The following is a 12,424-nucleotide window of genomic DNA, read 5'->3' as shown; positions in this document are numbered from 1 at the left end:
CTGGGAAGATTGCTCTATAACACAAATATCGTTCTGTTATTTTATGTTTAAAAAATTCTTCTAGTTCCTACTTTCTGTAGAACTAAGCCTAAACAGCTTAGCATGTGTACAAGGCTCCTTGTAGTCTGGCCCCAACCCGTGTCCTTTCTCCCTCTGCTCTAGCCACGCAGAATCTCTTCTTCCTTGGCAGACCTATACGCAGCAGGACCTTCTCCACACCTGCAGTGGCTTTCTCTATGGTCCTCTACATTAGGTTCTACTCGATCCTTAAGATGCATCCCAAATACCATCTATGAAGCTGCCTCCAACTCCCACAGGCTCCGCCTCTCTGCTTTCATGTATTTTATCTCCTCTTCTAGTACAGCACTTATCTCAGTAGTGTAATTATTTGGTCATGAGCAACTTGATTACTTTTCATCGCACTTCTATCACCACCCCCAGCCCCTGGGATACCTGGCACATAAATGCTTTTCGAATGAATAAATGAACATTAAAAAGAAGGACTATAGTGAGTAAACTCTAGGGCAATGCTTTCCAAACTTTAATGTGACAAGAATCACCTAACGTGCTTATTAAAATGCGGATGCTTTGGATTTACTCTTAGTCCACTTGATTTAGCAGGTCTAAAAAGGTAGAGCTCAGGAATCCACACTTTAACAAGCACTCCCCGTAATGGCCTGTGAGAAGCCCTTCCCTAGAATGCAAAGCAAATCATTTGAAAAGAAAGGCAAAGAACATTCGTTCCTCGAGATGGCATACATTGAAGAATGCGCTTATGCCCGTAAGAGATCCCTGGAGGTGGTTGTTCTCGGCGCTCCTGAGAATAAATAGACACCAGCCTAAGTTTGAGAAAACCACAGTGAAGCGAATTCCGTGAAGACTATAAAGAAGCATCAAGTTCTGGTTCAGAGGGCTGGACTGTTTCTTTTTAAGGACAATTGTCGTCAACTCCCATATGTTTGTTTTGTTGGAATAGTCACTATTTAGCCAGGCCCAAGCTGTTTTCATTAAGACGTTGCATTTGTGTCAAGCTTCTCTTTGGATGTTCTCCAAGCATTTTAGCAGCTTTAAGCCTGTCTTCCCTCTCTCCCTGAGGGAGGAACAAGCACAAGTTCACGCCAACTCGTTAGGGAGGCATTGCTCAAGAGTAGCTTCCCGGGCAGCAGATGCAGGCAGGAGCGAGGGTGGGATCCTCCCAGCCCCCTCCCCTCTGCGCTGTCTCATTTTCCCCACCCACCCTGCCAAATGCTCATTATTGTCTTCAGCAGGTGGCTCCCACCCCTGCCTTCAAGTCTGCTCAGACAGTTTCCCTCCCAAGATAGATAAGTTCCAAAAAGATTCACAGGTTCTAGACGATGCAGAACTGCCAAGGATCACATTGGCCCAAGCAAAACCTCTATATAATTAATCTAAGGGATTTTGCAGCGACGATGGTAAACATGAATTAGGCTCTTATTCAGAAGGTACAACCTTTAAGCAGCAGATATTCACTAGGTGCAGAGCACTAAGTCTCCCAGAGGTCCAGGGGCTCCAACCTTAGCTGCCTGGATCTGCCTGGAGTCACCCTGACTCCTCTTTCCTGTGATGTACCTTCCGGTGAACGCCTTGTCAGCTCTTAATTTTGCATATTCCTACAGACTCTGATTTCTCATATTTGTCCTCAGAGCCAATGAGGTTAGCTCAGTTTCTGATTCAAGTACTTCTCTGACTCTACATTTGCTAGGTTCTGCCTTCTCAATCACGGTCTTTTCAGCATCCTCAATTTTCAGCTCCATGACTCGAGACTTGAAGAAGACACCACCGCAGGGCCAAAGCAAGACACACACACATTTGAAGCAGACCATCTGAGGGAAAGAGGAGGGAACCACACTGGCAGCCACCGCTTGGGAAATCTGGTCAGTGGTCTAGCCCCCTGGGAATATTTCCCGATGCTTTGTAGAGATGGTCTGACTGTCACAGCCTGATTTCTTGCCTCATGGGCTACTTTGCATTAGTGTCTCCATGTTTGTTTGTTTTTAAATAAACATACAATAAAATTAACTGTGTGTCTGTGCATGTGTGTGTGTGTGCAGCTCTGAGTTTTAATACATCTATAGATTCATGCAACCACCACCATTATCAGGACACAGAACAGTTCCAACACCCCAGAAAACTCCCTTGTGATGTCCCTTTGACTTTACTCAAGCTTTATTTTAAGGTCTTAATCACATTAAAATCTCTAGGGGAAAGGTTAAAATCTATAGAAAATAAAGGTAATCTGTGTTTGGTTATTTGAAGGAATTCGTCATTCAGGGTTGGATTACTTCTCTAGGATGAGGACAAATTCCCATGACTCCAGCCCTATATGGGTGCTTAGGTGGTCCTCCCAGGCAAATTTGGTTAGCTATTCGCTCCTACTCAGGCAAGCAAGTGCTATCTAGCTCAGGAAAAAATCTCTATCCTGAGTGAGAATCTGATGATTAAAGGTTATATCCATCATACCCATTCTTTTGGATCTAACTAATATGAATCCAAAGTCATTATGCTATAGCCATGAAACTTCTGAAAATAAACTCTTGGTGTGGGCATATGAATGAAATTTCAAGGTGTAACCATCTAGATTTGGGAAAACTAAGGACCCTACACACACACACACACACACACACACACACACAAACACATTCACACAGATGTAGATCGACTTAATACCAAAACACAAGCCTAAAGAATAGGTCAAGATTCCACCTGGGTTTTGAGTTAGAAAAAAACCCCCAAATATTAGTATTTTAAAATATATGTTTTTGTCAGAGAAAGTGACTGTCTGATAAAGGCAAAGGAAAAGCCAGTTGTTTCAGCTTTGGGAAATTCTCAATGCTCCTATGTTTAGTGGGTTTTCTTTTCTGTACTTCAAAAAATATTCTCGTCAAATAATTTTGACATTTCAAATTCTACTCAAGCAAGGAAGTAGGTTACCACTAACACCACTGTTACCTCTTGTGTCGTGGTCTCTTTGGGAATAGTCATTTTAGTGGGAGGAAACATCAGCTTCTGGGGCTGGCGGAGACCAAGGATTTGTAGACTTACAGAGGAGGGTAAGCGTGTTGGAGTCATGCTGATGTGGGCTTTCATTCAGCCCCTTCTACTCACATTAACTATGTGACCTCGGGCAAGTAGCCTAACCTCTCTAGTCTAATATCCTCATTTTAACATATATACTTTGTAGGGTGGTTTTGAGGATTTAATGAGGTAGTGTATCCAACAGGTGCTCAATAAATGCTAATTTTCCAACAGGTACACTCAATAAATGCTAATTTTCCCTTTTTTCCCCATTCAATTATCTCTCTACCTCCAAATAGAGCCTCACCCAAAGCAGTTCAGAGTTTATCTCATTTTTTTAAGATCATGAGAGGAAAAAAAGATGGTTTAACCCTTCTCCTAGTCCATCCCATGACTTTTAACTTTCCCTGGCCAGAAACGGTTTCTTAGAACTAACGTCAAATAGTTACTTTTTTCTTTTTGGAGTCTTTCCACTGTACAGTTCTCAGCAAGAGAGGAGAGTAGCTGGTCTGAGTAGCTAGCTTGCCCAGATGTTGGGGATCAGGAAAGGCAAGGCAAAGTTATGCTGCAGTAATGAACAAGCCAGAAATCTTACTAATGGTTTACAAGAGTTTCTTGTTCATCCAAAAAAAAAAAAAAAAAAATGGATTGATGCAGCATAGAGGGATAGGTAAGGTACAAAGCAAATATAGCAACATGTTAATTGTGAAATCCAGGTAATGCGTATGTGGTGTGGGTCTTTCAACTTTTCTGTATATTTCAACATTTTTTACAATAAAATGTTGAGAGAAAAGTTTATTTCTCAGGTCCAGCAACGGTTAGCTAGTGTTCCCCTCCACGTTTTCTCATTCTGGGACCCAGGATGATGGATCATCTTGCAAGTGGCTGGTGGCCATGGCAAAGGGAAAGAGCTCTGCTGGGTATTGCACAGAGTGTAGGATGTTTCAGCCTGGAAGTGACATATGTCACTTCTGCTCATACTCCATTGGCTAGAGCTACTCGCACATGGCCACCCCGCCCCTGAGGCCATGGAGGTCAAATCGTATCAGCTGGGGGAGGACTGACAACATTGGGTAAGCAGCACAAGTGATTGCCCTGACGAAAATAAACAACTACATAAACTCCTTCAAAGAATGACATACCTTAGTACCATCATCATTAATAATACTAACAAGACAAATTCATGGCAAGCAGCATCAGTAAGAGAATCCAGAAACTTTTTCTTTCTCATCTACTTTCCTGTGTTTAGTCTCCTTGAAAGGGAGCAGGAGAGAACTTACCCGCTAAAGGCTAATATATTTCAAACTTCTTGCTGGCTGGCTTTTCAGCCAGCCTGCCAGCTAGCCAGCTCTTTCTAGAATCTCATCACCTTTTTATTGAGTCAGCTCATTTTCACTGAGTCAGTAAGAAGATGTGGAAGCTGTCCAGAGAACTTAAGAAAAGCAGAAGTTAGATAGAGGATGGGGAAGCTTTTCAGAAACGGGGTAATGAAATAAAACATTTGAATAAACAGTATTTCAAAATTATTCTTGACTCAACATTTCAGCAGAGTCAGGAAAGACATCATAGCTGAGGTGACATTTAAGCTGGCACTTGAAGGCGTTTGCTAGGTAGAAAATGGAGTAGGGCATTCCAAGCAGAGGGAACAGGCTGTGCAGTGGCAAGGAAACGGCGCAGGCTTGGTGTATCTGCAGGAGAAAGAGAAATTCACTGTGGCCAGAGACGAGAATGCCTGTTAAAGTACCAGCATAGGACCACAAATAGTATTGCATTTTTCATTTGTTAGCACGTGGGGAATGGAATACCCTACTTGCTAAGGAAAAATTTTAATTAGTCTTATCTAGTGCTCTAACAGGAATATGACTTCAAAGAGGAAAGACTGCAAGTAATTTGCTGTATACGGTGCTATAGGCAAATGAGTCTCTAGAAACGGAACACTTCTGTTTATTGGCAACAATTTTTAAGTCATATATATATTTTTAATGTTCACAGTAATTTTCTTTGGGAAAGGCAAGTGATCCACGAGGCTGCAAACGGATTAAGGCAAAACCACCAGCTTATAAAAACAAACACGGCAGAAGTGTGGGCGGGCACGTAATGATGTGATTTTTAAATGAAATGCATTTGTCAAGAGGCAGATGATGGGGAGAAGAAAAACAAGGACCATTACACACGACATATCATTTAATTCTAACACACTTCGTGAAGTGGATATTATTATCACCATTTCGTAAGTGAGAAAACCAAAGATCAAATAGTTCCTTCTAAAATGAGCTGTTTAGACTTAAGCCTTATTTTTCAACATCTGAGACATTTTTCCTCTGTTAAATGGAGCCCTTCCAGAAATGTTGACATCATTTTTGATCTTTACCAAATCTTAAGTTTTCTGATTCTGTCCTGATGTTTGCATATTATTCAAAATGGGGTCTTTATAAAAGAGACTTTATGAAGCCTGTTTGCAGAGAAAGTCTTTTCCTAGCATATCTTAAAATATACTACTTTAAACTATTTTTAAATAATTAAAAATGTTATGTCTGCATGCATCCTTTTTTGATATACAAATAGAGTATAATCTTTGGCTAGTATTTCAAATCCATGCATGGAATATTTTAGGAAAATGAGTTTTATTCCTTTAAACACTTTCAGATTTTCCTCTTGGCATTTTAAATAATTTTGTTTGAAAATTTATTCCTCCCTTTCTTTTTAAACAAAATGTACCAAATGATGGTGTTACATGCCAGGCACTGTTCTAAAGGTTTAATATATGTTATCTTATTTAATCCTCACAGCTATTCTATGAGGTAAATACTATCATTCTCTCCATTTTCCAAATGAAAAAAAATCGAGGCCCAAAGATATTAAGTGACTTGCCTATGATCACACAGCTAATAAGCAGCTGAGCTAGGATTTGAATTGAGGTCTTTTGGCTCCAGAATCTGAATTCTTAAACACTGAACCATGATACATTGCTGAAGAAAATAGACCATCTTCCTAAATGAATCAAGGCCATTATTATGTATATCAATTTTTATTTGATATCTATGGAAGCTACGGTGGTTTAGTACAGGATTGTGTACCTGCAGTATAGGGATGTCCCTATCTATTATACTTTTGACTTACTTTGTCTGCTTTTTACATTTTTCTTTGTCCTCAGTCTCTGAAAAAAATTATTGTCAGTATATTTACCTCTACAAATTGTCTTATTTCCTCTAATTGTTCTGCTTCTAATTTTCTAAGGGCCAGAAACCCAATTACCCCACATGTTAGAACTGTGTCTAAAGTAGGAGTTATGAGGCCTTGAGAGAAGACCCAAGCTTTTAGTGAATGGACTTTGTGACATCTGTGACAGGGATCTTTATTTTTTGGCCTGTTTTCTGTTCTCAACTGTGATCCAGATAGTTTAGATGACTGGATAAGTGACTTCTCAATAAGCGAGGTGTCACAAAATATAAACTCAAGGCATTTCTATTCTTCCACCTGTTCAAAAGTGTTTTAGTCACCATCATAATTGGAAGGATGGCCTAGTTCCTCCAGCTTCTGGGTAGCCATCTGATGCTTGGAAGTAGAGAGATGTGGCTACAACTAGTATAAAAATAGCCCTTCCAGATGGCTGAGGGGCAAAGTTACAACTCAGCAGCTTGATATAGCTGAGCACTCAAATTTTGGAGTAGGAGGAGAGCTATGTGAGAAGTAGCCAGAGAGGCTGGGCTTGAGTCCAGTCCTAAGTAGAACAGTATATGCCAGGAGAGATCACTTAACATGGCAGATTAGCTGTTAAGATTTTCTGTTACTTCATCTCCATCTCCTTCCCACCTCCCTTGATTCAACCGCACCTCTGGCCCCAAGGAACATGCACACATGCACACACACACACACACAAACGTACACACTTTTTTTTAAAGGAGTATAAAAAAGAGGTAAAACCATAAATCTTAAAAGGTTTTAGAATTTCCATAGTCTAACTCCTTGTGTTAGAGACATACAAACGGAGACAGAGAAAGGTGAAGGGATCACTTAGGCTCAACCGGTGTTAGTGGGACCCATGCACACCGGCTTCCCAGCCAGGGCTCGTCTTCCCGCTCGTCTGTGGGAGGGCGTGTGCAGTGACACCAGGCCACATTTCCTCCAGGCCTGCCTTCACTCATTTTAAGCTCTAAATGAAGCCTCTTGTTAAAAAAAAAAGTGTAGAATATTGCAAAGGCTGTGATATTGCTACCCCCCACCAAACAAATGCGAAGTCTCCGATAGATGAGTCACTGACTTGAAACCTCTTGTTCCACAAATGAAAATATTTACTAACCAAATGTTTAAAGAGATTAAAATGTGTAGGTCTCACTTTTTTTTTTTAACCCTTCTAATTTCTCTGCATTTCTATTGGATATTCTGGAAGAAAATTGAAGCCTCTGTAGTAAATCCAATGTTTTAAATATCCCAATGTCTGTTCAAATAATTGAGTGTTGTTTTTTTTAAAACATAGTAATTAGGAACGGGTTAGTGCTTATGTTTAGCAGTTGTGATAGACATTTTTGAAAAACAAGCTAATTGAGAAACATTCTGCTCTCCTTTAACATCGTTTATGATTAGCCCAAAGGCAAGGCATTGCTGTTCCCTGGTGGCAGCACAGCCTCATTGCAGGTAAGCTACTCAGAGGAGGAAAGGGTTTTGAGTGCCAGCCTTCCAAATCCGGTTCTTGGTTATTCAGAGACAATAAACCTACTCTATAAAATTCTCATTAATCTTGCATATTCTTACATGAAGTGTTTACAGGTAGCAAAAAAAAAAACGAATTCCCAACTTTTTCCAACACAATAGGATTTGTGCTGCCCAAGTGAATGTTACGATATTGTTGGAAAACAGTATGTTACTTTTTAAGAGGAAGTTTCTTTCCTTCTTACGGAATTTATCCTCACACTGTATGGAGTGCACACTTTGTGCCAGGTACCTTGTGGTGCCCTGGGAGCAGGCAAGGTGATCTCAGCCCTGATGTACACACACTATTGTAGCATCATGCTCTTCTACTAGTGAGCTACATAGCTGACTGAGGGGGGAGGAGGAATAGAGCGAGGATAGGGACAAGCACTTTTTGATTGCCCACCAAGTACCTGGGCCTGTGCTAGCCCTGTTAGACTTGGCTGGAGCAATCCTGTTAAATGGTCAGACTTGATCCATGAATAAGCATGCTAATTCTACTCCAGGTACATCCCCCTCACCCTGGAACATAGAGACCTGAGTGGAGCTGGCCTGAAGCAGAGGTTCACCTAGATAGCCCACATTAAGAATGCAAGTCAGGGTTGGGCGTGGTGGCTCACACCTATAATCCTAGTGCTCTAGGAGGCCAAGGCATGAGGATTTCTTGAGGCCAGGAGTTTGAGATCAGCCTGAGCCAGAGTGAGACCCTGTCTCTACAAAAAATAGGAAAATTAGCTGGGCGTGGTGGTCCCAGCAACCGGGGAGGGTGAGGCAGAAAGATCACTCGAGCCCAGAAGTTTGAGTTTTCAGTGAGCTATGATGATGCCACTGCCCTCTAGCCAGGGAGACAGAGCGAGATTGTCTCCAAAAAAAAAAAAAAAGGACACGATTTTCAATGACTTTATTAAGAAATATCAAAAGTTGCTTACAGGTCGATACACAGTTTTACAAAGTTCAAGTGAAGAAGAATGTAGGGATGCCATCAATGAGCATCTTTGAACACTACGGGAGCTTGCCACCGGGGTAACCCTACCACTCCTATCAGTTTAATAGTGGTCCACAGCATTGCTTTGTCCCCATTTCCACTAGACCATTGCACAATACCTTAAGTTACTTGAAAGAGTTTTAATATGTTATACTTTTTAAGTATTTGTCCTTTTAGTCCGTCATTATCCTTCCCTGAAAAAGCTGAGCTGTTTATAGGAAGCACATTTGAGTCCCATTCGCTGCTGTTGGTATTACATTTTCACAAAGCCTGCTTTAAAAGCTGGCAAACATCACAAGTTACATGTTACCATATTACACATGGGAGGGCCCATACACATTGTTATTTTTAAATTGAACACTAAACAAAAAAGGAGGAATCACTTAACTTGGAAACAAAACACATAGTCCGTGGAACCTTCAAGAATAGGACAAGCCTACCAGTTCCACTGAGCTCCAGTCACAAGTGGTCAATAATAGCACGACCGAGAATGGTTGGATGCAGGAACACCAGCACAGAATACAGAAAGGGATATTCTGAGGGGTGGTACACCACGATCTTTTGTGTCAGGGATATTGGATCAGAGGGGAATTACACTTTCAAAATAATCAGGGCTAGTAGGTCATCAGTACCACATGGGAAACAGCAATGGTGTGGCGTGCCTTGGTTACGGCTTGTGCCAGTTTATCTAAGAGTAGATTTCTGAGATTGTCCAGCAAAGTGAGAAAGAGCCATCTTCAGAGAAAGGACTCCTTGTTGACCCACATCAGACTGCGTGTCTCATTGGGCTTGCATTCGTACTCAATGACAGAGAAGGGGCTTCCCCACTGGCAGTGATCTCGCTTGTGGTAATTGTAGAACTTGACTTGCCATACCGTCTCGAAGGTCCCAATGTCAGTGAACTGAGGGAAGAGAAACATGCCCAGTGAAAACCTCATTCTGCCGTGAGCAATAGATGAGAACTAACGTTAGCAACAGAGCCCTAGATAATCCAGTATAACCAGCCAAGACTCTCTTGGTCTGCAAAGCGTAGAAGTCTTTTCTTTAGTGCTCTACCGTCCTTTATTAAGGGAGATATTTTCCTGGAAAGCTACCTGTAAACCATTCTTCTCCATAAAATCTTATTCCCATTGGATGAGTGGTATTTGCATATTTGCTATCATACTGCTTTTAATAAAAACAACTCCCAAGTTTATCTTGGTTTTCAAGTTTAATTTTCTAAAAACCACTCTTAGAATCTCAGAATTTTATAGCTTGCTCTAAAATGGTCCCTGCCACAGAAGGGGGATTGGGGAAGAGAAGGAATAATGTTTACTGGCTGTCTTTTCACTTCTACTTTGAAAGACACTGGTACAAAATAACATATGTACAACATATCTGTATTTGATATAATTTCCCTTCTGCCGTTAGCTTCACTTCCAAGGAAAAATATTTCATTCAAAGTGGTAACCAAAAACATTTTCCTGGAAGTATTTGATTGTTAAAGGCCCTACCCTAACTGTCAAATATTGAGTGTTTTTAAGTCATGAGTCCATGCTCATGTCTCAGGCTTAGATTATACATTATCCAAAATCATATCTGAGTATCCACTATGGACCTTGCATACATAAAAATTTGTATAAGACATGATTCTTGCTCTGAAGAAGTTTGCAGTCTATTTGCAGAAGGTAGGGCCTGCAAATCACTGCACAGAACTCTGCTGAGCTATAAGGACGATTCTCTCCTGTAGGCAAGGAGAGGGCACAAAATACCCTAGAGGCCACTGGGCAGAGGCTCAAGTGGCCTGTGGGGTAGACTAACCCTGCTACTGCCTTCTGGAGCTATTTAGGGGATCTGGCATTAAACAGCATGATGCCTGTCGTTATTTTCTCCTCTGACCCTCCCCTGTCATGGGAGGGGACAGGGACTGACTTGGCAGGATTCTTAGACTTGTTAGGAGCCAGAAGACATGGAGGGGAGGGCAATGGGCAATAGGAGTCTTATGCTTCTTGCTGATACAGGAGTAGGGTGATCAGGTGCTTCCCAGATAGCTTTCCAAGACACTTGCAAAATTATATCCTGCACCATTGCCTCATCCTGCTGATTTGATCCCAAAACAAGATCTGGGCTTTCCTATGTGAAATTTGCTTGACTTGAAACAGTGGGTAAATTACCTAGACTCCACAAACCTCCCAGGTATGAAAATGAAGTGTCTCCTTTTAGGGAGTCCTGGCTTAAAGACCTATACACGCATTCAGTAGCTTTATTCACAATAGCCCCAGATTGGAGTCAACCCAAAAGTTCACTCATTCACCCGGTGATAGGCAGTTTTGGTGTATTTATAAAATGGCATTTTGCTCAAAAATAAACAAGGACATGCTGATTCAGGCAACAACAGGGATGGATCCCAAAGACATGCTGAGCAAAAGAATCTAGACCCTAAAGAATACATATTGTATGACTCTATTTATATAAAACTCTATATAGTGATAGAATATAATCTATACCAACAGGAAATATCTATGGTTATCCAGGGACCAGGGTGAGAAGAGGGGATTGATGCAAACGTGCAAGAGGGAACTTTCTGGGGTAATAGAAACATTCTATATCTTGACTGGGGTGGTGGTTACATGGACATATGTACATTGTTGGTCAAAACTCATTGAAGTATACGCTTATAATGGGTGCATTGATTATGTGTAAATTATACCTTCAAGGTGATTAAGAAAAATAAAAATATCCCATTTTCAGTGAGCTATAGGAAACAGGTATTCTAAACACTGCTAATGGGGATTGAATTATATAGCCTTTTGAAAGGTTGATTTGCATTAAAGGTGCAAGTACACTTGGATCCAGCAATTCTACTTATAATTTATCTTAAGAATATCACAAAGTTTAGAGTACTAAAAAATTAAACACTAAATGTCCATCTTTAAGGCATGAATTAATTATGACATATCTCTATAATGGAATACTATGTAATAATTTCAAATGTAAAATATTTAATAAAATGTTTCTATTGTTTTATATTGTTACATGAACTAAGCAGAGTACCATCAAGAATGTGTAGTATTAATCCAATTAAAATTATATTTATTATTATTGGAAACTCTAATGGAATACTATGTGCTCTTTTGTACTTTTAAAATTTAATGATTACTTTTTATAATCGGAAAAATCATTAAACCAAAACTGTAAGTACTTACAGGTATTACCAAATAGTCAATATCCTTAACATAAAAGATTACATGAATCAGTAAAAACTACTAAGAACATTTGGATAAAAAACAGGAACAGTTCATTAAAAAGAAAAAATGGCTAACATCTGAAAAGCATTCAAATGTAATGTTATTAGTAAAGAAAGAAACTTTTCCATAGATACTATTCATCTATCAACTTAGTAAAAATTTCTAAATACCAGAGGCAATGTAAGTGTCCCACATTAGGAAAATATAAAAATGGGGCATATGATTAACTTACATCATCATTAAAAAGGAATTTAGGGTTGTTGATGCAAGAAAATGCTTAGAACAATGTGAAAGGAAAGAGATGAATCAGAATGGTTTATATACATTATGAGCTCAAATATGTAAAATAAGATGCATACAAAAAAGGAAATGAAAAATAATGTCTAAGAAATTGAATTTTCCTATCTTTCTACTCAGATTGTTCTGTAATATTACTTTCATAATCAAAATTTTTTAAATGGTGAAATGAATCATCATTCATGCTTCA

The 12,424-nt window shown here is 39.9% G+C and overlaps 1 protein-coding gene across 2 annotated transcripts in view; it reads right to left on the bottom strand.

The window, feature by feature from the left end:
- Positions 1–531: 531 nt before the first annotated feature.
- Positions 532–12,424, bottom strand: part of CNRIP1 (cannabinoid receptor interacting protein 1) — a 29,294-nt gene continuing 17,401 nt past the window's right edge. The window contains exon 3 of one of the 2 annotated variants that reach the window (XM_012646439.1): positions 532–817. In XM_012646439.1, the coding sequence (XP_012501893.1) occupies positions 695–817 (123 nt within the window). In that variant the 3' untranslated portion in view covers positions 532–694. Of the gene's footprint in view, positions 818–8,612; positions 9,613–12,424 lie in introns of those variants that run through there. The other variant, XM_012646438.1, reaches the window with a different exon arrangement.

The sequence above is a fragment of the Propithecus coquereli genome, unplaced genomic scaffold, assembly GCF_000956105.1.
Source record: "Propithecus coquereli isolate 6110/MARCELLA unplaced genomic scaffold, Pcoq_1.0 Scaffold243, whole genome shotgun sequence".
Taxonomy (NCBI): domain Eukaryota; kingdom Metazoa; phylum Chordata; class Mammalia; order Primates; family Indriidae; genus Propithecus; species Propithecus coquereli.
The sequence above is the reverse complement of the archived record's forward strand: the minus strand, read 5'-3'. Positions and strand labels throughout refer to the sequence as shown.